This window comes from Ammospiza caudacuta, chromosome 27 (genome assembly GCF_027887145.1).
Source record: "Ammospiza caudacuta isolate bAmmCau1 chromosome 27, bAmmCau1.pri, whole genome shotgun sequence".
NCBI classification, from domain to species: Eukaryota; Metazoa; Chordata; class Aves; order Passeriformes; family Passerellidae; genus Ammospiza; species Ammospiza caudacuta.
Window position 1 is genome coordinate 2,122,314 of NC_080619.1, and position 25,326 is coordinate 2,147,639.

Genomic DNA, 25,326 nt, shown 5'->3' on the forward strand with positions numbered 1-25,326 from the left:
GAGGAGTTTTGGGGCACTGCAATGTTGGAATGTTGGAGGAGTTTTGGGACACTGCAATGTTTGAGGAGTTTTGGGACACTGCAATGTTTGAGGAGTTTTGGGACACTGGAATGTTGGAATGTTGGAATGTTGGAGGAGTTTTGGGACACTGGAATGTTGGAATGTTGGAGGAGATTTGGGACACTGCAGTGTTGAAATGTTGGAGGAATTTTGGGACACTGCAGTGTGGGAATGCTGGAGGAGTTTTGGGACACTGGAATGTTGGAGGAGATTTGGGACACAGCAATGTTGGAATGTTGGAGGAGTTTTGGGACACTGTAGTGTTGGAATGTTGGAGGAGTCTGGGGACACTGCAATGTTGGAATATTGGAATGTTGGAGGAGTTCTGAGATGCTGGAATGTTGGAGGAGTTTTGGGACACTGCAATGTTAGAATGTTGGAATGTTGGAGGAGTTTTGGGGCATTGGAATGTTGGAGGAGATTGGGACACTGCAATGTTGGAATGTTGGAGGAGATTTTTGGGACACTGCAATGTTGGAATGTTGTCAGTGCCAGAGCTGGGCACGGAGTTCAGCTGAGGGAATGGACAGGAGCTAATTAAGGCAATCAGTGGGGATGGATGGAGGGGGAGCACAGATTTTAATTAGGATCCAAATTAATCCCAGACTGGAAGCTGTGCCTGGCACCGGCCCCAGGGCTCCAGGGCTGGGATGGAGCAGGGCTGGAGCCACCCTGACCCTCCCTGACTCCTCCTCCTGCTCCATCTGCTGCTTCCCAAGGGCCTTTTCCAGGTGCCTGTAGCCTCGTGTGACCCAGCCAGCCCCAGGTGGGGACATCAGCCTGAGTGTCCCAGGCCAGCCACCTCAGGCCACCCCTTTGCACATTCCAGGTGATCTCAGCTTTGTGCTGGGGCCTGTATTTTTATGGATTTTTAATTTATTTTAATGGATTTTTATGGGTTTTAATTGATTTAAAATTGATTTTTTATGGATTTTTATGGGTTTTTGTGGATTTTAAAATTGATTTTAATGGATTTATAATGGATTTTTATGGAGTGTACAATTTATTTTAATGGATTTTAAATTGATTTTTATGGAATTTTATAAGATGAGAAACCATGACACCCTGTACTCAGCACTGGTGGGGTCACACCCTGAGTGCTGGGTCCAGCTCTGGCCCTTCAGTTTGGGAAGGACCTTGGGACACTGAGCACATCCAGAGGGGACAGTGAGGCTGGAGAAGGGCTGGGAACACAGAGAACCCGTGAGGGAGCTGGGGGTGCTCAGCCTGGAGAAAGGGAGACTCAGGGGTGCCCTCATCACTCTCACAGCTCCTGAAAGGTTCCTGTGCTCAGCTGGGGCTGGGCTCTGTCTGCAGGAACTGACACAACCAGAGGGGACAGTCTTAACCTGCACCAAGGGAAATACAGGTTGGATATCAGGAAAAAGTTTTTTACAGAAAAGGAGATAAAGTTCTGGAATGGCTGCACAGGGAGGTGGTGGAGTCCCCATCCCTGGGGTTGTTTAACAAAGCCTGGGTGTGGCACTGGATGCCAGGGTTTGGTTGAGGTGTTGGGGCTGGGTTGGACTCGATGATCTTGATGGTCTCTTCCAACCCAGTGATTCTGTGAATTTGGGGGAATTTTGGGAATTCCCAGGTACTGGGGAGGTGGTGGAGTCACCATCCCTGGGGTTGTTTAACAAAGCCTGGGTGTGGCACTGGGTGACAGTGTTTAGTTCAGGTGTTGGGGCTGGGTTGGACTCGATGATCTTGAAGGTCTCTTCCAACCCAGTGATTCTGTGAATTCTGTGAATTCTGTGAATTATTGGATTTGGACTCCTCATTTGGGAAGAACATTCCCATTAATGCTGGGAACGGGGTTGTTCTACCTTCAGGGCCTGCCTGGAACCTGGATCAGTGGGGTCTGGGGCAGCAGCCTGGCAGGGATCAGGGATCAGTTGTGACAGTGTTCACAGGGGTCTCAGGATGAGGGAAGAGACGAGGATCTGACTCCATGTTTCAGAAGGCTTGATTTATTATTTTATGGTATATATTACGTTAAAACTATACTAAAAGAATAGAAGAAAGGATTTCATCAGAAGGCCAGCTAAGAATAGAATAGGAAGAAATGATAACAAAGGTTTGTGTCTCAGACAGGCTGAGCCAGCTGACTGTGATTGGCCATTAATTAGAAACAACCAACATGGGCCAATCGCAGATGCACCTGTTGCATTCCACAGCAGCAGATAACCATTGTTTACATTTTGTTCCTGAGGCCTCTCAGCTTCTCAAGAGGAAAAATCTTAAAGAAAAGATTTTTCATAAAAGATATCTGCAACAATCACTGGGGCTGGGGGCAGCAGCCTGGCCAGGATCAGGGATCAGGGGAGTTTGGGGCAGGGATCAGTGAGGTTTGGGGCAGGAATCAGGGGGGTTTGGGCCAGGGGTCAGTGGGTTTGGGGCAGGGATCAATGGGTTTGGGGCAGGGATCAATGGGTTTGGGGCAGGGATCAGTGGGTTTGGGGCAGGAATCAGGGGGGTTTGGGGCAGGAATCAGTGAGGTTTGGGGCAGGGATCAATGGGTTTGGGGCAGGAATCAGTGAGGTTTGGGGCAGGAATCAGTGAGGTTTGGGGCAGGGATCAATGGGTTTGGGGCAGGAATCAGTGAGGTTTGGGGCAGGGATCAGTGAGGTTTGGGGCAGGGATCAGTGGGTTTGGGGCAGGGATCAGTGAGGTTTGGGGCAGGGATCAGTGGGGTTTGGGGCAGGGATCAGTGGGTTTGGGGCAGGGATCAATGGGTTTGGGGCAGGGATCAGTGAGGTTTGGGGCAGGGATCAGTGAGGTTTGGGGCAGGAATCAGTGAGGTTTGGGGCAGGGATCAGTGGGGTTTGGGGCAGGGATCAATGGGTTTGGGGCAGGGATCAGTGAGGTTTGGGGCAGGGATCAATGGGTTTGGGGCAGGGATCAGTGGGTTTGGGGCAGCAGCCCGGCACAGGAGGCTCTGCAGAGCCGGAGCTGCTGCAGGGGAGCCCGGGCTGCCTTCCCTGGCAGCGCTGCCTGACAAATCCCAGCGGGAATCTCAGCCTTGGAAAAGCCTCAGCTTGTAAACACGGCCCTGACAAGTTCCCTGGCTGTGCTTCCCGGGCTCCACGGGGAGATCAGAGCTGCAGGGAGGGAGGGATGAGCGTTTCCATGTCTGACATCGCCTTCCTGACAGCACCAACAAACGGGAGTTTAACAGGGAGCAGATGCCAAACTCCTCCTCTCCAGGGGTTCCCCCTCCTGCATTTTGTTCATTTTTAGAGAGGTTTGCCTTATGGTCGGGTGAGGGTGACCCAAATCCCCTTTGGCATCCACGGCTCTGGGATTTTTGCATTCTCCGGTGGTTTTGTAGGATTGGGGTCTGGAGAATTCATGAAGAGGATGCCCTAAAGGCTGGGCCGGGCTTGCACCCTCTCTGTGGGATTGGCCTTGGATTCATTCCCTCTGCCCTTTGTTGGGAAAGGACATTAAATCCTTTATCCCATTCGAGGATCTCCCTCCTTGCCCAGGTCAGCCCCTCTGGAAGGAGATTCCTTTGGGATCCCTCAGACCCCTCAGGGCACCTGCTGGGGTTTTGTTCCCATTATTCCATCATTTTTAAAGAATGTCCCACTGCCCCCTGCCTGGAAGGACAAAGGGACCATTGGGATGGACTGGGATGGAGATTGGGATGGGCTGGGATGGAATTTGGGATAGAGACTGGGATGGAAATTAGGATGGAAATTGGGATGGAGATTGGGATGGACTGGGATGGAATTTGGGATGGAGCCCAGGATGGAGACTGGGATGGAGATTGGGATGGAGCCTGGTATGGAGCCTGGAATGGAGATTGGGACAGACTGGGATGGAGACTGTGATGGACTGGGATGGAGCCATCCCTCAATCCAAGTGCCATTAGGACAGGGCTTGGTGCCACCCTTAAAATTTTGATTTTGGGGTTTTCACCGAAAAATCTTGGGGTTTTCCTTTAAAATCTTGGAGTTTTCCCTCAAGACCTTGGGATTTTCCCCTCCAAATTCTGGGGTTTTCCCCTTTCAAATCTTAGAATTTTCCTCTCCAAATCTTGGGGGTTTCCACTCAAAATCTTGGGGATTTTACCTCAAAATCTTGAGGATTTTCCCTTTAAAATCCTGGTGTTTTCCCTCAAAATCTTGGGGTTTTACCCTTAAAATCTTGGCGCAGTGGGAGAGCTGGGAGCCCTGGGAATGGATCCCTCTGGCAAAATCTGGGGTATAAAGTATTTTCTCCTCCTAAACAGGATCTTTTCCCCATCCTCTCATGGATATTCTTGCACAAACACATCCCAGTTTTTCAGCTCCACATTCCCCTTCTCCTGGACCCATCTTGAAAATTGCTTTGTTTTCTTTTTTTTCCCCACTCTGATCAATACTTTGGATGTGGCTTGCTGGGAAATGTCTCTCTGAGCCTTTGTGTCTCACAATTGTGAGAAATGACTGCACAGGATTCCAATTCCCTCTTTTCCCTTGCTTTTACCTCCATCTGGCACCTCCTTCCTGCCTTACCAGTGCACCCTCACCTGCATCTGCTTCTGCATTTGGAAAAGTCATTCCCAGGCTTCCAATGAATTCCTTTTCCCATCATTTTTCTCTGGACTGAAGGGCAGATTTCTCAGGAGGAATGTTTTTTTTCTGTGCATCCTGCTAGAAGCTGCAATGCCTCATTTTCCATGACTCTGGGCAGGCCTCTGGAATGCCAGTCCCAGGCCTGATGGATTCACAGTGTGAAAAACGCCAATCACTGGTTTTTAAAATTTTAAATGTTTAATAGTAATAAAATGCTTATAAAATAGTAATACAATTACAATAACAATAATTTGGACAACTTGAATTCGGACAGTTTGAGACAATAAATACAATGAGTTACGGACGTCAGGGTACCTTTTTCTGGGCAGCAAGAGCCTGAAAAAGGACACCCGTTAACAGAGGATTAACCCTTAAAAGCAACAGCCTGTTGCATATTCACACACTTCATACATGATGCATAAATTCCATTCAAACACAGGATTCTGTCTGGTCACCCTCAGCTTCTCCCCTCTAATCCTAACAGCGCCTTCGAGGTGGGAAGAAGTTCGTTTCTTCTGGTAATGGAACAATAAATTCCTTTTCTCTGAAAGATTCAGGTGTCCTGTGGCTGCCATCTCACTGTGAGTCCTTTCTTTAAAAAAAGTATCCTACACATCATAATTTCTATTTTAACATTTTTATAACTTAAAACTATATTTAACACAGTACTTAAGAGAATTATTACAGCATTACTTTCTATCACAACACATATAATATTCATTTGAATATTTGTGAAAAGCCAATCATAAAATACATGCATTTTTCACACCAGGCAGCAGGATTTGTTTATCCAGGGCTTTCTTGGAGCCTTTGGTGGTGGTGTCTGCTTTGTGCTGGAATCTGTTTGGGATACCCCTGCTCTGAGTTTTAACTTCCCAAAATGAACATTTTCCTTGGCTAAGGAGGGCTCAGGAAGTCACTCCAAGACAGTTCATGGGTTGCACTCCATCCTCTCAAAGGCTTTTCCTGACCTAAACGATCCCATCAAATCCCATTCCGCAGATTTAGAATTATTTCCCTTTATGCCCAAGCAGGGATTTCCCAAGGAGCTGTCAAAGGCCCTCATGCTCCTTCAGAGGGAACAAATTGGAATTTTTATGGACTACTCTCAGGGAACGTGTCTGGAATTTTGCTTCTGGCCCTTTTTATTGGAAGTTAAAGCATTTCCAAGAGCCAGAAGGATTTTTTCCCTCTCAGCCACACAAATTGAGCTTAAGTCACCCTGCTCTGCTCGTGTTTGCTGCCTCCAGTGAATCCCAGCCCTTCCAACAGCTCCAGGGTTTATCCTGATGATCTGATGATGAGTCCTTTCCTGTTGGCAGGGAGCCTGGAAACAAGAGAAGACTCTGGAAAAACAATGTTGGATTTCCCAGATAATCACTCCCAGCAAAGGGGAGAGGGGGAGGAAAATCCTCGGGAGGGGCTGAGGGAACAGGAGAGGGGCAGGACAGGGAATGGATTCCAAGAGGGCAGGGATGGATGGGGAGGAATCCTGGAGGAATTCCTCCCTGGAGGTTGGGGAGTAATGTGACGGTGTTCACAGGGGTTCTTGGATGAGGGAAGAGATGAGGATCTGACTCCGTGTTTCAGAAGGCTGATTTATTATTTTATGATATATATTATATTAAAACTATACCAAAAGAATAGAAGAAAGGATTTCATCAGAAGGCTGGCTAAGAATAGAAAGGAAAGAATGATAACAAAGGTTTGTGGCTTGGACAGAGTCTGAGCCAGCTGACTGTGATTGGCCATTAATTACAAACAACCACATGAGACCAATCACAGATGCACCTGTTGCATTCCACAGCAGCAGATATTTATTGTTTACATTTTGTTCCTGAGCCCTCTCAGCTTCTCAGGAGAAAAACTCCTATGGAAAGGATTTTTCAGAAAATATCATGGCTACATAGTGTCACTGTTATATTTTCTGGAAAAATTCCTTCATCCAGGATTTTTCTCCTGGGAAGCTTAGAGGCCTCAGAGAAAAATGAAAACAATAATTATCTGATTGCTTCTCCTGTGTTTTGCTGCTTTGGAATGTGTTTGGAGATTGTTTACCCACAGGTCATTGTTTCATTGGATTCTGCTGTGAGTTGTTTTGACTTAATGACCAATCAGGGCCAAGCTGTGTCGGGGCTCTGGAAAGAGTCACGAGTTTTCATTATTATCTGTTTAGCCTTCTGTGAGTATCCTTTCTGTATTCTTTAGTATAGTTTAGTATAATATTCTTTAATATAATATAGCTCATAAAATTATAAATTAGCCTTCTGAGGACATGGAGTCAGGTGCATCATTCCTGCCTCGGTCGGGGGTCCCACAAATACAAGAGGGGAGGGGCTGGAATGGAATGGAATGGAATGGAATGGAATGGAATGGAATGGAATGGAATGGAATGGAATGGAATTCCCGGAGCAGCTGGGGCTGCCCCTGGATCCCTGGCAGTGCCCAAGGCCAGGCTGGAGCACCCTGGGACAGTGGGAGGGGTCCCTGCCCATAGCACTGGGTGATCCTTAGGGTCCAAACCCAAAACATTCCATGATTTCATTGATCCTGGAGCACCATAATCCTGTTTACTGAGGAGTTGGAATGAATGCACGTGGGTTTTTGAACTTGGAAATACCTTTAAATGCCATTAGGAATAATGTTTTGTGTCTCTGGGAACGACAAAATCCCTGTGGTCGAGAGGTCCCATGGTTGTCCTTTCCCAGTTCCCATGAGGTCTCTTTCCCTGGGATTGTGATTCCAGCCCTGCTGCCCCTGTCAGGTTCCATCTTTTCCTTGGATAAACACATCCTAACAGGAGCTTTTACAGGGAATTTTTACAGTCATATAAAACCACCCCATCAAGTTGCCTGGATTTATTTGCCCGCAGACTCCAAAATCAATCCCTGGGCTGTTGTTCCCATTCCAGCCTTGTTGTTTCCCCCTGATTTTCTCCACTGCAGCTTTTTCTCCTTGCTGGGTTTTAAACTCCCCTCATTAGGAATTTTTGACTTCTGCCTTCAGAGCCTATCTGGGAAAACCCATCCATGGGGCTGCTTCCAGAGGCTGAGCTTCTCTTTCCAGCCTGAGCTGTTTAATCAGTCAGGCAAGTATTCAAACGGGATTATTTTTATTTGGCTATCAAATCCTTTTTAAAGGATGTATTGTTTTTTCCCCTCACAAACACTTCCCATTTGAATTCTCTCCCATCCCACCTGCTTCCCTGGCACTTGGATTACTCAGGATATGTCAATATTTGAGGGAATAAATCTCTGCTGGCTCCGGCTTCTGTTTGGGTTTCTGACTCATCGTGCGGTCAAATGAGCTCAGCAAATGTGGGAGAGATTCTGGAGGGACTGGAGCAGCTCTGCTCTGGCTCCCGGGCTCCAAGTGCTCTGTGCTGGGCTTTACTGGTTCTTACTGGTTCCCAAACTGGTTGTTACTGGGCTTCACCAGTTGTTACTGTTTAAATGGTTGTTATTGGTTTAACTGGTTGTTATTGGTTTAACTGATCATTACTGGTTTAAATGGTCGTTACTGGTTTAACTGATCATTACTGGTTTAAATGGTCGTTACTGGTTTAACTGGTCATTACTGGTTTAAATGATTGTTACTGGTTTAACTGGTCATTACTGGTTTAAATGATTGTTATTGGTTTAAATGGTCATTACTGGTTTAAATGGTCATTACTGGTTTAACTGGTTGTTACTGGTTTAACTGGTTCTTACTGAGCTTTCTGGAGCCTTTATCCCAGGAACAGTTCTGGATGTCCCCAGGCTGTCAGTGCAGGGTGGGGGGGATTGGTTTGGGTTAAATCTGGGATTTCTGGAAGTTTTCCCATTCTAGGGGGATCCTGAGCTGAGCCCGGGCCCTGAGTGGTGCCTGCAGCAAAGATGACATCTCTGCTGCCACCAGGAGCTTTGAGTTCCCACTGGGAATTCTGTGTTATATCCTACTGGGAAATCTGTGTTTTACCCCACTGGGAAATCTGTATTTTATCCCACTGAGAAATCTGTGTTACCCCACTGGGAATTCTGTGTTATCCCACCTGGAAATCTGCATTTTTTCTCACTGGAAACCTGTGTTATCCCACTGGGAAATCTGTGTTTTATCCCACTGGGAATTCTGTGTTACCCCACTGAGAATTCTGTGTTATCCCACTGGGAAATCTGCTTTATCCCATTGGGAAATCTCTGTTATCCCACTGGGAATTCTGTTTTACTCCATTGGGAAATCTGTTGGGTAACAACCTGTGTTCTTCACATGTCCAGCCCACTTGGAAATGTGTCCATCCCCCCTGGAATCCTGTGTCCATCCCACATGGAAATCTGTGTTTGCTCCCCTTGGAAACACTGTGTGATCCCTGAAAAAGCTGTGTTCCCTCTCTTGGAAACCCACGTGTCCTGCACCTGGAACCCTGTGTCCATCCCCCTGGAAAACCCATGTTCTCCCAGTGGAAAACCCACGTTCTTCCACTGGAAAAACTGTGTCCTCCCTCTGAAAAACTCATGTTTTGCCACTGGAATACCTGTGTTCTCCCACTGGAAAACCTGTGTTCTCCAATGGGTTTCCAGAACACTGGAAAACCCATGTTCTCCCACTGGAAAAACTGTTTTCTCCCACTGGAAAACCCCCATTTTCCCTCTGGAAAACCTGTATTCTCCAGTAGGTTTCCAGAACACTGGAAAATTCCTGTTTTCCCTCTGGAAAACCCATATTCCACACATCCCTCCTGGAGCCCCATGTCCACCCTGCACTGATGTCCCCCCTGCTCTGCAGTGCTGGTGATGGAAGTTCCACCTGGGCTTTGCCAGGAGTTTCTATCAGGAATCTTCCCCAAATAAGAGTGAAGAAGAGCAAAGTGATGGAGGAAATCTTTCCTCGTTTCCCCAAGTGTTTTTGACTCTTCCTATATTCCAAGCAGTGGCAGAGAGAGGAATGAAGGGATATTGGACTTTTAATGCCAGGAGAGCATTGCCATGGCCTAAATGGGCTGAGACTCCACCCAAAACCAGGGAATTGTGTGAATTTTTAGCCTGAGCTTAAGGCTAGAGTGTGTTTGTCAGAGTTTGGACTGACTGGAATGACTCCAGGAGCTTTTGAGCTTTCCCTCCAAACAGCTTTTCCTCCCTTCCTTCCCTCTTTTACTTTCCATAAGGAAACCACAATGATTAAATAAATGATTAAACCTGGATGGATTTCTGGGGATATTTGTGAGGCTATTTCTGAGGATATTTCTATGGATATTTATGTGCATATTTATGAGGATATTTATGTGGATATTTCTCCCTGACATGCAGCTTCTGGCTGTTTCCCTCTGCCAGTTGGGAATGGGGGTTAATTCTGTGGGAAATATTCCCTAATTCCTCTCTTTTTTTTCCCCACAGGTGTTTACAAAATATGGGAAATGCTACATGTTTAACTCAGGAGAGGAGGGGCGGCCTCTCCTCACCACAGTGAAGGGGGGGACAGGGAACGGCCTGGAAATCATGCTGGACATCCAGCAGGACGAGTATCTGCCCATCTGGGGAGAAACAGGTAAGAGCTTCCTCTTCCTTGGTTGATTTCCTTGGAAAAACCATCCCATCCCATCCCATCCTATCCCATCCCATGGATCTCATCCCTATCCCCATCCCATCCCATCCCATCCCATCCCATCCCATCCCATCCCATCCCATCCCATCCCATCCCATCCCATCCCATCCCATCCCATCCCATGGATCCCATCCCATCCCCAAACCTGCTCTGGGAGCAGGATCCTGCTCACTCCAGGATGTGTCACTTTTCTCCCCGGGGTTTGTGGTGGCCCCTTGGGAGCAGCATTTTGGGGAGTGCTGGGCTTGGGTGTCCCAGCCCCAAGGTTTGGGATGCCAGGCAGGAATGGCACTTCCTGTCCTGGGCAAGGGTGGCATTGTGGGTGACAGGAGTGTGGGGACACCTTCAGGGGCTCCAGCACATCCCTCTCCCCTGGAAAGGCATTTTTGGGAGGCTGTGTTCAAGGTGGACTCTCTGGGTTTTCCTTCTCCTTGGAATTTGGGAATATTTGCTGCCCTGAGTTGTGTTTGCTGGGTTGGTGCTGTGTGGGTGGACCAAGGACTGGGCTCCTTGGCTTTGGAACATTTGGGGTGGATGGAATCTGTGCAGGAATGAACCTGGGCTGGGCTGAGCATCTCTGGAGGAGCTGGAACCTTCTCATCCTGGAGCAGGAGGTGCTGACCAGGAGAGCTGGGCTGTGGAATGTCCCCAGGGCCTGTGGATGGGATACAGCTCCTGGAGTGGATGTGGAGTTGTGGGGAGCGCTGGTTCCTTCAGTGGATCATGGATCCTTTCATGGATCATGGATCCTTTCATGGAACATGAATCCTTTAATGGATCGTGGATCCTAACATGGATCCTTCAATGGATCATGAATCCTTTAATGGATCGTGGATCCTTTCATGGATCATGGATCCTTCAATGCTGCTGCAGAAATGATGGGCAGGAGCATGGGGGACAGGTTGGGGACAGTGCCACCAGGGCCACCCAGGCACAACAGCTCAAGATCAGAGGCTCAAGGAGGAAGTCTCATGTGCCTGGACCTGGTTTAGAGCTGGGTTCTCATGTCCCAGGATCTGAGCTGGTATTGGAGCCTCCTGTCCCTGGGTTATGTTGGATTCTCCTGTCCCTGGGTTGATTTTTGATTCTCCTGTCCCTGGGTTGATTTTTGATTCTCCTGTCTCTGGGTTGATTTTTGATTCTCATATCCCTGTCCCTGGGTTGATTTTGGATTCTCCTGAACCTTAATTTCCAATTTATTACAATTCAGAGGGTTTCCCTTCCCACTGAGCTCCTGTCTGCTGTTACTGGGAGGGTGCCACAGGGTTGTTTTTGGATTCTCATGTCCCTGGGTTCATTCTGGATTCTCCTGGACCTGAGCTGTGTTGGATTCCCCTCTCCCTGGGTTGATTTTGGATTCTCATATCCCTGGACCTGGGTTCATTTTGGATTCTCATGTCCTTGGGTTGATTTTGGATTCTCCTGTCTCTGGGTTGATTTTGGATTCTCCTGTCCTTGGGTTGATTTTGGATTCTCCTGTCCCTGGATTGATTTTGGATTCTCCTGTCCCTGGATTGATTTTGGATTCTCCTGTCTCTGGACCTGGGCTTAGATTGCACTGGGAGTTACTGAGGTCTCTTTAAACCTGGAATTTTACAGAATTCAAGGAAAAACTCCGTGAACAGGGCTCTGATTTGCTGAAGGGATGAAGGAGAAGCTCCTGGGCTCATTCCCAGGAGCCTTGGCCATGTTCTCAGGTAGAGCTGCTTGCCCTCAGAGCTGAGAACTCTGATCTTTGCCAAGCTTGGATCTTGGCCTTTCCTCGGGAGCCTTCTCCTCTCCCATCCAGCCTGTCCTGGATGCTCTGGGGCTCCCTGGACACCTGCAGAATCCCAAATGGGAGTTCTGCTGGTTGAGAGTGGCTGTTGCCATAGCAATGCCTCACTCAGCTCCGCTGGTGAGGGAGGGAGTTGATTATTTCCAAATATTTGCATATAATTTCAGTGTGCTTGGAATTCAATCCCCTCGGTGTTGCCTCCGGGCTGGGCTCTGCAAGGGAAGGAGCTCCAAGGGAATTCCAGCCCTGGAGGGGGACACGGGGTGGGAAATGGATTTCTAGAAAGTTCTCAGGATTGACAGAAGGCCCACACAGTGTGCATCCGTATGCAAGCTTTGAAATAAGAAATACTAACTTAAAAATGCCATAAAATAAAACAAATATTACTAAGATAAAAACAAAACAAAAAAAAGTTTCAAAAAATAGCCTTATAAATAAGACTAAATATTTTAAAGAAATAGAACTATGAAAGATACATTATAATAAGACCCATTGAAAGTAATTTTAGATTATTAAAATACCTACAATATAACAAAAAACAAAGAAAAAATACATATAGGATATTATATTATGCTATAGTATAGTACATATAGTATATTATAGATACTATATATATTATATATACTAAAATATACCATATTATATTATATTATATTATATTATATTATATTATATTATATTATACATATAGTATATTATAATTAAGAAATAATCAACTTCCATTTATAATAGCATAAATTCTAACATCTATATTATCTCACCATTCTCATGAGACTAAAATTGAATAAAAAATTATTTTATTAAAATAAAAATAGAATTAAAATAAATAACATAGAATAAAACTAAAAATAGAATAAAAATTTTTAAAACATCTCTCAGTTACCCCATCTCTAAATCAAAATAAAAGTATTATCCAATAGTCCCTGGTCTTCAGGGACAAAGGGGTGTGGGCAGAGGGAGATCCATGGGATGGGAGGAGTTGGGTTTTCCCTTCCCCTGAGCTCTCTGTCACTGGGAGGGTGGCACAGGGAATTGTGGATCCCTGGCAGTGCCCAAGGCCTGGCTGTATTATTGTCACACTTTTTAATGAAAGGATGGGACTGCTTTTGGGCTAGGAAGGATTTATTGCTCAGATAAACATCAGTCTCAGAGGCTGTGAGTGTCTGGTTTGAACAGCCAGGTGTCTGCTGAGGGAGGCAGGAGCCTCCCTGGAAATGGAAAATGTAAACCCCCTCCCTCCAAATTCTTATAAATTTGAAATTAAGAGGCTCTCCGGCAAAGATGTGGGAGCAGGAATAAAAGTTCTTTATTAGGGAGGAAAATAAAACCAAAATAAACAATGCAGTGATACAGAGGTCTCCTCCAGGCAGGTCCTTTGAGCTCTTGGAGATGTGTATCACACCTCAGATGGCATCAAATCAGCAGGATGGCTTCTATGACAGTGTTGGAAACAAAAAGGTTTTAATAAAAGGTAAAACAACAAAGCTCTTTACAGAGAAAAACCAATCCAGGTTCAAGGAGTTCTTGTTCGTGGTAAAACACTCCAGAAAAGCAATTGGTTCCTTTGTTCTCCTCTTTTTCTAGTGAATTGCTTAGGTGGGACCTTTTGGCTTCTGTCCAATTGGTTATCCTTAAGTTTCAGGTCCTATGAGGTGTCTTTTTACCTAATTGAGGAGAGAAACTTCTGAGCTTTTTTCCTTTTTAAGCAGACAGAGAATAATTTGGTCACTCTGTGAACAGGGGACACATTGCTACAATGCAGCAAACCAACACTGATAGAACCCAACCTGACACCCTGTGGGTCAGGGTGTTGGCAGCAGTGCCATTGGAATTGTGGCTGAGCCCTCCTGCAGTGTCAGGGCTGGTTCTGCTGGAGCAGGATCCTGTAGAAAGGGTGGAGTCTTCCTCTGAAGATCCAGTGGAGAAGAAAGTTGCTGTGGTGTCCCAAACCTCAGATTGTATCCAGGTAGGAATGCTTGGCTCCTCCCCTGGGCAGAGCATCTCCCCATGGGATGATGGAGTTTGATCAGCCATGCAGGGACACTCACTGGCCATGGACAGAAGAGATCTCCTGGAGGGAGGATCAGGTATCCTGGCTAACTCAGGGAATTCTGGCTAATTCTAGGAATTCTGGCTAATTCAGGAATTCTGGCTTATTCAGGAATCTTGGCCAATTCAGGAATTCTAGCTAATTCAGGAATCTTGGCTAATTCAAGAATTCTGGTTAATCCAGGGACTTCTGGCTAACTCAGGAATCTTAGCTAATTCAGGAATCCTGGCTAATTCAGGGAATTCTGGCTAATTATGGGAATTCTGGCTGATTCGGGAATTCTGGCTAATAATTTCAGGAATTCTGGTTAATTCAGGGAATTCTGGTTAATTCAGGAAATCCTGGCTAATTAATTCAAGAATCCTTGTTAATTCAGGGAATTCTGGTTAACTCAGGGAATTCTGGCTCATTCAGCAATTCTGGCTAACTCAGGGAATCCTGGGTAACTCAGGAAATTCTGGCTCTCCTCAGGAAAAGGGCCAGGACACTTTAGGTGACCCCAAGCAGCCTCTAAAGGTCCCCTTGCCTTGAGTGGGCTGATCCCAGAGCAGATTTTCCTATTCCATAAAAACCAACGGCTTCTCCTGGCCCGATCCCCTCTGGGTCATTCCTGCCCCAGGCCCCTTTTATTCCCATTTTCAGGAGGATGAACAACACTGAGCCCCTGGGTTTGGGGGATTTTCCCAGTTTTTGCTGCCTGGGAATGCCCAGCCTCTCCAGGAATCAGGATTGTCCCTGTACAGCCCCAGCTGGCATGGATTTTTCCAAAACAACTTCTCTGGGAATTCCATCCCTCCCCACCCTGCCAGGGAACAATTCCCAATTCCCAATCTCGCATCCAGCCCTGCCCTCTGGCAGTGGGAGCCATTCCCTGTGTCCTGTCCCTCCATCCCTTGTCCCCTGTCCCTCTCCAGCTCTCCTGGAGCCCCTTCAGGCCCTGGAAGTTTCCCTGGAATTTCTCCTCTCTGGAATTGTTCCAGAATTTTGTTCAGCCAAAGGCTGTGACCACAAATCAAACACAGGAAAATCCTTCCAGGGCTGTGGATGCTTCAAAAGCCTCCTTCAAAAAAAGAAAGAGAAAAAGAGAAAAAAGCCCCAAATTCAAGGAAATGCAAACCTGAAGGAATCCAAACCCTCTGGCTTTGGAAATCTGGGAGAGCTGAGATAAGGCCCTGAAAATCAAGGGATGAAGCATTAAAATGAAATCTGCATTTCCAGCTTTCCTTGGAGCTTTGTTGTTGTCAAATGCCCACAGCTGGATTAGGAACCCTCAAAATAGCAGGAAAATGTGGAAAACATGGGAAAATGTGGGAAAATGTGGAATAAGCATGGGGAAATATGGGAAAATGTGGGAAAACAGGGAAATATGGGAAAACATGGGAAAACACGGGGAAACATGGGAGAAACATGGGAAAATATAGGAAAATGGGGAAAATATGGGGAAACATGGGAAAATAAAGGAAAACATGGGAGAAACATGGGAAAATATGGGAAACCATGGGGGAAATATGGGAAAAACATGGAAAATGAGGGAAAATATAGGAAAACATTGGGAAGACATGGGGAAACATGGGAAATTATGGGGAAAACATGGAGAAATGTGGGAAAACGTGGGGAAACATGGGAAAACATAGTGAAAACGTGGGAAAAACCATGGATTTTGGGGTGGTGCCAGCAAGGTGACAAAATCTGGGGCTGTTTCCTGCCCCAGGAGCTCTAAAGGTGTTTGCAAACTTTGGATTTTTATTCCTGCTTTTTCCAAGTTCTGGGAATGAGGTCTCAGAGCCCCAGGTGAGGTTTGGAGATGCTCTGGTTTCCCTTGGGAACCATCCAGGCCATTCTCTGATCCCAGCCCTTCCCTGGGGGGCTCAGTTTCCTTCCTGGAGAAAGCTTGGAGCATTTTAATCAATCCCAGGGAGCCCCCAGGAGACCTCAGGGCTGGAAGAAGCTTTGGAGATTAAAGTCTCTTCCAAAGGCTCATTAAATTTAATTGGATTAATCCCTTCAGCTCAGGGATAATCTTTTGCTCCCATTTTGTCCAGTTGGTGCTTGAGACCTCCCAGGTGCTTCCCGAGGGCAATTCCTGAATTCCTGGTGCTGAGGAGATGTGGGATAGGGTTTCCACTCCTGGGAATGGGTTTTCCCTCCTGAGAATAGGTTCTCCTTTCCTGGGAATGGGTTTTTCATTCCTGGGAAAAGGGGTTTCCCTGCCTGGAAGGGTTTTTCCCTCCTGGAAATGGGTTTTCTCTCTTGGGAATGAGTTTTCCACTCTTGGGAATGCATTTTTTCCCTGATGGAAATGGGTTATCTCTCCTGGCAGTGGGTTTTCCACTCCTGGGAGGGGTTTTCCTTTTTGGGAATGGCTTTTCCTTCCTGAGAATGGGTTTTCTCTCCTGGGAATGGGTTTTCCACTCCTGGGAATGGGTTTTCCCTATTGGGAATGGCTTTTCTCTCCTAGGAATGGGTTTCCCTGCTGGGAATGGGTTTTCTCTCCTGGAAATGGGTTTTCCATCTTGGGAACAGAGTTTCCCTGCTGGGAATGGGTTTGTCACTCCTGGAAGGGGTTTTCCTTTTTGGAAATGGGTCTTTCCCTCCTGGGAATGGGTTTTCCCTGCTGGAAATGGATTTTCCACTCCTGAGAGGGGTTTTCCTTTTAGGGAATGGATTTTCCCTATTGGGAATGGATTTTCCCTATTGGGAATGGGTTTCCCTTCTGGGAATGTGTTTTCCTTTGCTTGGAATGGGTTTTTTCCTCCTGGGAATGGAGTTTCCCTGCCTGGAATGGGTTTTCCCTGCTGGAAATGGATTTTCCACTCCTGTGAGGGGTTTTCCTTTTAGGGAATGGGTTTTCTTTCCTCGGAATGGGTTTCCCTGCTGGGAGTGGGTTTTCCGCCCCGGGAATGTATTTTCCACTCCTGGGAAGGGTTTTCTCTGCTGGGAATGGGTTTTTCATTCCTGGGAAAGGGCTTTCCCTGCCTGGAATGGGATTTTCCCTCCTGGGAATGGATTTTCCTTTTTGGGAATGTATTTTCCACTCCTGGGAAGGGTTTTCCTTTTAGTGAATGGGTTTTTCCTGCTAGGAATGGCTTTCTCTGCTGGGAATGGGTTTTCTCTGGTGGGAATGAGTTTGTCACTCCTGGAATGGGTTTTTCTCTGCTGAGAATGAGTTTTCCCTCTTGGGAATGCATTTTCTCTGCTGGGAATGAGTTTTTCATTGGGATTGGATTTTTCCTCCTGTGAAAGGTTTTTCCATTCCTGGGGATGGGTTTTCCCTGCTGGGAATGGGTTTTCCCTGCTGGAGAGGCTGTGGAAGAGTTTTCCTTGTGCTGAGCAGCAGCAGGAGCTGGCAATGCTCTCTTAAACCGGCATTGCTTGGGGCAGCTCTGGAGGAGCAGAATAATCTGATCTGGAATATGAAACAATCTGTTCTGGAGGAGCAGAATAATCTGATCTGGAATATAAAATAATCTGTTCTGGAGGAGCAGAATAATCTGATCTGGAATATGAAATAATCTGTTCTGGAGGAGCAGAGAATCTGCTCTGAAAGGGAAAGAAATCCCTGCTCTGAAAGGACAAAGACTCTGCTCTGGAATATTAAATAATCACCTCAGGAGGAGCCAAGAATCTGCTCTGGAGGAACAAATAATTTGCCCTGGAGGAGCAAAGAATCTGTTCTGGAATATTAAACAATCTGCTCTGGAGGAATAAATAAACAGCTTGGAAAGAGCAAAGAATCTGCTCTGAAGGACAAACACACTGCTCTGGAAGGATAAAGCATCTGCTCTGAAGGAGTAAATCATTTTCTCTGAAGCAATAAATAATCTGCTCTGGGATACTAAATAAAATATGCTGGAAGAGCAAAAAATTTGCTCTAAAGGGGTAAAAGATCTGGTCTGGAGGAAAAAATAATCTGGTCTGAAATATTAAATAATCTGATCTGGAGGAGTAAATAATTTGCTTTGAAGGAGTAAAAAAAAAAGGTTTGGAGGAGCAAATAAACAGCTCCAAAGGCATAAAGGATCTGCCCTGAAGAAATAGATAGTCTGCTCTGGAATATTCAAAAATCTGCTCTGAAGGAACAAATAATCTGCTCTGAAAGAATAAATAGTCTGCTCTGGAATATTAAATCATCTGCTCTGAAGGAAGAAATAATCTGCTCTGGAATATTAAATAATTTGCTCTGAAGGAATAAATAATCTGCTGTGAAGGAGGAAAGAATCTGCTCTGCAGGGACAAATCACCAGCTCTGGAATATGAAATAATTTGCCCTGAAGGAATATTCAATAATCTGCTCTGGAATATTCAATAATCTGCTCTGAAGGAACAAATCTCCTCTGGAATATGAAATAATTTTCTCTACAGGAATAAATAATCTGCTGTGGAATAGTAAATAATCTGCTCTGAAGGAATAAATAATCTGCTCTGGAGGAGTAAATAATTTGCTTTGAAGGAGTAAAAAAAAATGAGCTTTGTAGGAGCAAATAAACAGGTCCAAAGGAATAAAGGATCTACTCTGAAGGAATAGATAGTCTGCTCTGGAATATGAAATAATATGCTCTGCAGGAACAAATAATCTGCTCTGGAATATTAAATCATCTGCTCTGAAGGGATAAATAATCTGCTCTGGAATATGAAATCATTTTCTCTGAAGGAATAAATAATCTGCTCTGGAGGAGGAAAGAATCTGCTCTGAAGGAACAAATAATCTGCTCTGGAAAATGAAATAATTTGCACTAAAGGAATAATTAGTCTGCTGTGGAGGAGGAAAGAATCTGCTCTGGAGGGGTGAATCAGCAGCTCTGGAATATGAAATTCTCTGCTCTGAGGGCAGATCTGAGCTGGCCGAGGGCTCCTGCTGGGCTCCCTGGAGGGGGCAGAGCTGGGCAGGGCTTGGGGAGGATGGAGGGGAGAAAATGGGTCTGTGGGGTTGGGGGGACCCAGCTGGGGACAGAGAGGGACAAGGCAGGGGCAGGGGTGGGTCTGGTGTGGGAAAGGCACCAAATCCAGGGATTCAGGCTTTTCCCGGTGTCCCACCATGGAGAGAGGGAACAGCTGGGGACAGCCCCTCAGAGGGGCCTTGGTGGCCTCGGGGCCTCCCCGGGGCTGTGGGCACAGCTGGCCTGGCACCCTGGGGACAGTGACAGGAGCCACGGGTGGCCTGGCACCCTGGGGACAGTGACAGGAGCCACAGCTGGCCTGGCATCCTGGGGACAGTGACAGGAGCCACGGGTGGCCTGGCATCCTGGGGACAGTGACAGGAGCCACGGGTGGCCTGGCACCCTGGGGACAGTGACAGGAGCCACGGGTGGCCTGTGCTGAGCTGGGCCCCTCCCTGTGTCTCCCTCAGGCCACATTGCCCAACCTCCCTCCTGTCCTGGCCCAGCAGGATGGGGACGGGCCTGGGACAGGCTGGGACAGTCCTGACATGGGATGGGGACAGGCCTGGGCTGGGACAGGGCTGGGGGCAGATCTGAGATGGGACAAGACTGGGGACAGTCCTGAGCTGGGGACAGTCCTGGGCTGAGGCTGGGCTGGGGACAGGCCAGAGGTGGAACTGGGGACAGTCCTGAGATGGGACTGGGTTGAGGGGACAGTCCTGTGCTGGGATGGGGACAGTTCCGGAGTAGGGACAAGCTGGGGACAGTTCTGGAGTGGGGACAGCAGGAAGGGAAGGGCTCTGTGGGTGGGAAAGTCTCTTTTCTGTCCCTGCAAGCTCAGGGTGAGGGAAGGAAAATGGGGGTGTCCAGAGAGGGGATAGGAGAGAGGGATTTGATGTTAACCATCCCAAAATGGGCCAGGCAGGGGGGGCAGAATTCCTGGTTTTGTGAGGAAAGATGGCTTGGAATGCAGGGTTATGGAATTGGTCAGGTTGGGAAAGTCTCTGAGATGAGTCCAGCATCCCCCAGCACTGCCAAGGCCACCACTGACTCCTGTCCCCAAGTGTCACATCCACCTGGATTTACATCCCTGCAAGGTCAGGGACTCCCCCACTGGAATTTCCTCAATATCAGCCCGAGGCTGTTTCCTCTTGCGTGGAATCCATGCCTGGAGCAAAGGGCTCTGAGCCAGCTCTGCCCTCCCTGGTGTGACCGTGTTCACAGGGGTCTGAGGATGAGGAAAGAGATGAGGATCTGGCTCCATGTTTCAGAAGGCTGATTTATTATTTTATTATATATATTATATTAAAACTATACTATAAGAATAGAAGAAAGGATTTCATCAGAAGGCTGGCTAAGAATAGAAAAAGAAAGAATGATAACAAAGGCTTGTGTCTGGGACAGAGAGTCCGAGCCAGCTCACTTTGATTGGCCATCAATTAGAAATAACCACATGAGACCAATCACAGATGCACCTGTTGCATTCCACAGCAGCAGATAATCAATGTTTACATTTTGTTCCTGAGGCCTCTCAGGTTTTCAGGAGGAAAATCCTAAGGAAATGATTTTTCATAAAAGATGTCTGTCACACCTTAGGGCTCTGCTCACCTCTGACCCACCAGGGCACCTTCAGCTCTCTTGGCATTGTCCCTTCCAGGGAAGGATCTTCCCTGTTCTGCCCACATCCAACATCTCCCCAAACCCAAAGTCTGGAGCCAGCCCCAGCCTGGTCCCAGTGGGGATCCCCCAGTTTGCTCCTCCAGCCCCCAGAGTGTTCCCCTGAGGACTTCCCTGTTGGAGTGATGGGGGGTAGGATGGTCGGGACAGATGGAGATGAGAGATCTCTGCAGCCAGGTTGTGGAACTTGGGGTTTATTGCAAAGGGCCTGGGTGCAGGGCCCTGCTGGGAGCTGCCAAACACAGCTCAGAGCAGGCTGAGAGAAGAGAGGGGGAGAGAGGATGAGAGGGAAAGAGAGTAAAAGGGTAAGAGAGTGAAATTCCCGTTCCAATACAATAAATCTTCTCCTGTGTTGAATATTCTCCTTCTCACTCACCAATCTAGTTCAAGATACAAATCCTATGGCATTTACATACAGCCTATAAGAATCATTACATTACCATCCTGTGTTACATTTTAAACCCTAAAAACTCCTCTTTGGGCCCCTTCTGCCAAGCTGTAGGGTCTGCTCTGACCCTTGGGCCTGTCTGCAAGCAGAGGGTGTTGTTCCATCAAAAGGGGATCACCTTCAGCTGGCCACACCATTGTTTTCCAGTTGTTCAGTAACTGAGGGATCTCAAAGCTTGCTTTCATTTCAATCTCGCTTATAGTTTCCATATTCTCAAAATCTTTTGCCAGGCAATCATATTTATAAGGCTTTCCTGTTTCATCTTCCCCCATAATTTTTCCAACCTTTTCCTCCAAGTCCTCCAGGTCCTGCAGACTCTCTGGAATTCCAGGCTGGAGCAGCTCACAGTGCACATCCCAAGGGATGTCAGAGCTGATTCGGAGGGGAAAATCTCCAAGCTCCTCTTTATTTGCACCCTCAGCTGGGGCTGGCTGCCTGGAGCGTCCCCAGACGGAGGGGTTGGGGTTGGTATCCTGGGATAACCTGTTCCAGTCTGCATCCTTTGTTTTCCCCACTGTTTTTCCTGCCAGTGGAAATGTTCTGCTCCCGTCTGGTGTTTGCCTGGGAATATTTATAGAGAGGATCCGGAGCTTTCCCCTCGCCAGACACAACCCAAGCTGTGCTGGACTCCTCCCAAATCCCTCCTTTCCTGCTCCTCTTCCCATCCCAGCCCCTCTGGGTGCTCCTGTCCCCATCCATCCCCACCCCCTGTGACCAGAGCTGGCGTGGCATTTCCACTGCCCACCGTGGGGTGTGAGCACCAGGGAGGGTAGATTTTGGAGAGGAATGGGAGGAAATCCAAATTGGAACCACCCCACCCTCCAAAACTCCTTAAAAAGGGATTTTCCATCTCAATGAGGGATGGGTGGATGGATCATCACCGTGGTGATGGCAGGGATTGACGGCCAGCTCTGAGGTGGCCACAAGATGAGGAATTCCCTTTTTGTCTCCCTTGGGAAATCCATCTGGATTCAGCTCTGCCTCATTCTTATCTATTGCTGGATTTCACCGCCTGCTTTTTCTCCCCATTCCTTGAAAACCTTCCAGTGCCAGCCCCACCATTTCCTACCCCAATTCCCATCAGCCTGGCACTGATGGATATTTTGGTTTATTTTCCCTCTCTCCAGCCCAGTTCCAGCAGCCTGAGCTGCCTGGAGGTTTCCCAGGTTGGCTGGGAAATCCTGTCCCTCCTGCTGCCCCAGAGCTGGGAATGCCCTGTGCCTGGCAAATTTTCCATATTTCCATTTATTTATCCATAAAATCCTCCATTGGGAGGGTGGCAGGAGGGGACCGGGCTGAGGGACACCTGGGGACACTGAGGGACAAAGGAAGGGAGGTGCTGCAATGCCGAGGGATACAGAGAGGGAAATCCTTTCCTGGAGAGGAGAAGCTCCAGGGAGAGCTCAGAGCCCCTTGCAGGGCCTGAAGGGGCTCCAGGAGAGCTGTGAGGGACTGGGGACAAGGGATGGAGGGACAGGACACAGGGAATGGCTCCCAGTGCCAGAGGGCAGGGATGGATGGGAGATTGGGAATTGGGAATTGTTCCCTGGGAGGGTGGGCAGGCCCTGGCACAGGGTGCCCAGAGCAGCTGGGGCTGCCCCTGGATCCCTGGCAGTGCCCAAGGCCAGGCTGGACATTGGGGCTTAGAGCAGCCTGGGACAGTGGGAGGTGTTCCTGCCATGGCAGGGGTGGCACTGGGTGGGATTTAAGGTCGTTTCCAACCCAAACCATTCCATGATCCTGTGATCTGCCTTTCATCCATAACAAAAACTTGCTGGTCCCTTGAACATCCCAATCCCATCCCTCCATCCATCCCTCCCTCCATCCATCCCTCCATCCATCCATCCATCCATCCATCCATCCATCCATCCATCCATCCATCCCAAAGGGGCAGCCTCCCTGCCAGGACCCCTCCTCATCCCTGGGAATTCTGCTTCCCTCCAGCAGCCAGAACCAGCAGCAGCCTTTCCCTGTTTAATTTTTCAGGCTGTTCCAGGAGACACTCCTGGAGGGGGTGGGGGATGAGCAGGATCTGTTTCGGTGCCTTTTGAGCTGTTTTCCCTTATTTTGATTTATTTGGGATTATCCCAGTCCCTGGGGGCAGCAGCTGAGCAAGACTGGCAGATGGGTGACACCCCCGGCTCTGGATGCCAGAAGCATCCCTACCTCCTTCCCTCCTTCCCTGCCGGGAATCTCTCTCCTTCCCCAACCCCTGCTCCTGCCTGCAGCTCCTGAGGCTGCCCAAGGTGTTACAGGATTCTGGCTCTGCTCCCTCACTGCCACTCCTGATTCCCAAGGGATGCAAGGTGGGAAGGGAATTTTATCCTTTCCCCCTTTCCCCAGCACAGAGAAGTTGTGGAAGTAGCATCCCCTGGCTGCCCTGGGATGGCCCCACACGGGAGAGCAGGTTATAGGACACTTGTTTCCTCTTGTTCATGATTAAAAATTGAGTTTAGTAGGGAAGAGCAAGGAGCTGAGTATTGAATTCCTGGCTCCTGCTCATCCAACAAAACCTTTCCCAGCCTGGGGCTGAAGTCCTGGTGATTTCTACTGCTCCTGGATTATATAAGGAGCTTTTTAATAAAATCCATGGAGCTCTGGATCTTCTGGCTCTTGTCCCTCCCATGGTCACCCTTCACTGCCACACCTGATTCCCAAGGGATGCTGAGGTGGGAAGGGATTTTTATTCCTGGAGCAGCATCCCAGGTGCATCCCTGCCTGCCCTGGGATGACCCCCAGGGGAGCATCTTCCCAGACATTTGTTCCCTCCTTTTAATGATTAAAAATTAAACTTAATAACTTAATTAATTAATAGAACATGAGCAAGGAGCTGGAATATTGAATTCCTGGATCCTGCTCATCCAGCAAAACCTTTCCCAGCCTGGGGCTGGAGTCCTGGTGCTTTCTGCTGCTCCTGGATTATGTAAGGAGCTTTTTAATAATATTCATGGAGCTCTGGATCTCCTGGCTCTCCTGCCTCCTCCTTTCCCTGCCACACGTGATTCCCAAGGGATGCTGAGGTGGGAAGGGGATTTGTATTCCTTGCTCATGGAAGCAGCATCACCTGGCAGGAGCATCTCTGCCTGCCCTGGGATGACCCCAGGAGAGCAGCTTCCCAGAGTTTATTCCCTTTTCAATGATTAAATAGGAGTGAGGAACTGGAATATTGAATTCCTGGCTCCTGCTCATCCAGCAAAACCTTTCTCAGCCCTGGGCTGGAATCCTGAGGCTTTCTCCTGCTCCTGGATTATGTAAGGAGCTTTTTAATAATATCCATGGAGCCATCTGGCCCCAGATTTGGGATGCAAATGCAATATGTTCGCTAAAAATAGCACAGCGGCTCCATGGGGTTGTACAACACCTCCTGCTCCTCAGGAAGGGAGGGAGCTGGGAGAGGAGGGAGCAGGGAAAAGCCTCCTCTCCAGGCTGGGGAGGAGCTCTGGATCCCAGCTCCTGCCCCTTCCCACTCCGTGACCCAGGGATGGGGTGGAAAGCACCCAAATAAACCCAAATCAGGAATTTCTGCAGGGAGGCTTTGAGTCCCAGCCCAGGGCAGTTGGGGGCTGGGGTTTGTCCTGTTTATTTATCCCAGTTGATGCTGTAGGAATTCCAGAACCGTGGAATGCTTTAGGTTGAGAGGGGCTTTAAAGTGCATCCCCTGGGCAGGGACACCTCCCCCTGTCCCAGGTTCTCCAAGCCCTGTCCAACCTGGCCTGGGACACGTCCAGGCTGGAATTCCAGAGGAAGCATTGGCTCCGTGCCCTCATCCCTTGGGATCAGACTGCAGCTACCCTTTTGCTTCTTTCCCAGCCTTTGCTCCATCCTAAACTCCCTCTGTCTCCCTCTTTTCCTGGCAAATCCATTTTCCCTCCTCTCTCCCATTCCTGCCGTGCCCTCTCTCCAAAGCAAAGGGAAATGACAGCAGAGGTGATATTCTGTGGTGGCAGCTGGGATGACTCCAAACCACCCTGGGCAGCCCCTTCCAGGGCCTGACCACCCTTTCCATGAGGGAATTTTCCCTGAACCCAACCTGAGTCTCCCCTGGCACATCCTGGGGCTGTTCCCTTTCATCCTGTCCCTTTTCCCAGGAGAAATCTCCATCCCTCAGCTGCCTCACCCTGTCTGGGAGCTGTGCAGTCAGAAGTTCTCCTGCGCCTCCTTTTCTCCAGGATGGATTTATTCCCTTGGATCCAGCCAGGCTGGGCTCCCCAGACCCCACAGAGCCGCCAGGACTCACTCCTGCTGTATCCCAGGGTAGCAGCCCCTTTTCCCAGGTGGATGTGGCAGACAGATCC

At 48.1% G+C, this 25,326-nt stretch overlaps 1 protein-coding gene across 2 annotated transcripts in view; it reads left to right on the forward strand.

Moving 5' to 3' along the window:
* The window catches only part of LOC131568468 (acid-sensing ion channel 2), a 486,813-nt gene that overhangs the window by 433,302 nt on the left and 28,185 nt on the right, over positions 1–25,326 (forward strand). For both annotated transcript variants that reach the window (XR_009275728.1, XM_058820549.1), the window contains exon 2: positions 9,995–10,145. Coding sequence is in view for 1 of the 2 variants with exons in the window: in XM_058820549.1 (XP_058676532.1) it covers positions 9,995–10,145 (151 nt within the window). In the remaining variant the exon portion in view is untranslated. The remainder of the gene's footprint in view (positions 1–9,994; positions 10,146–25,326) is intronic.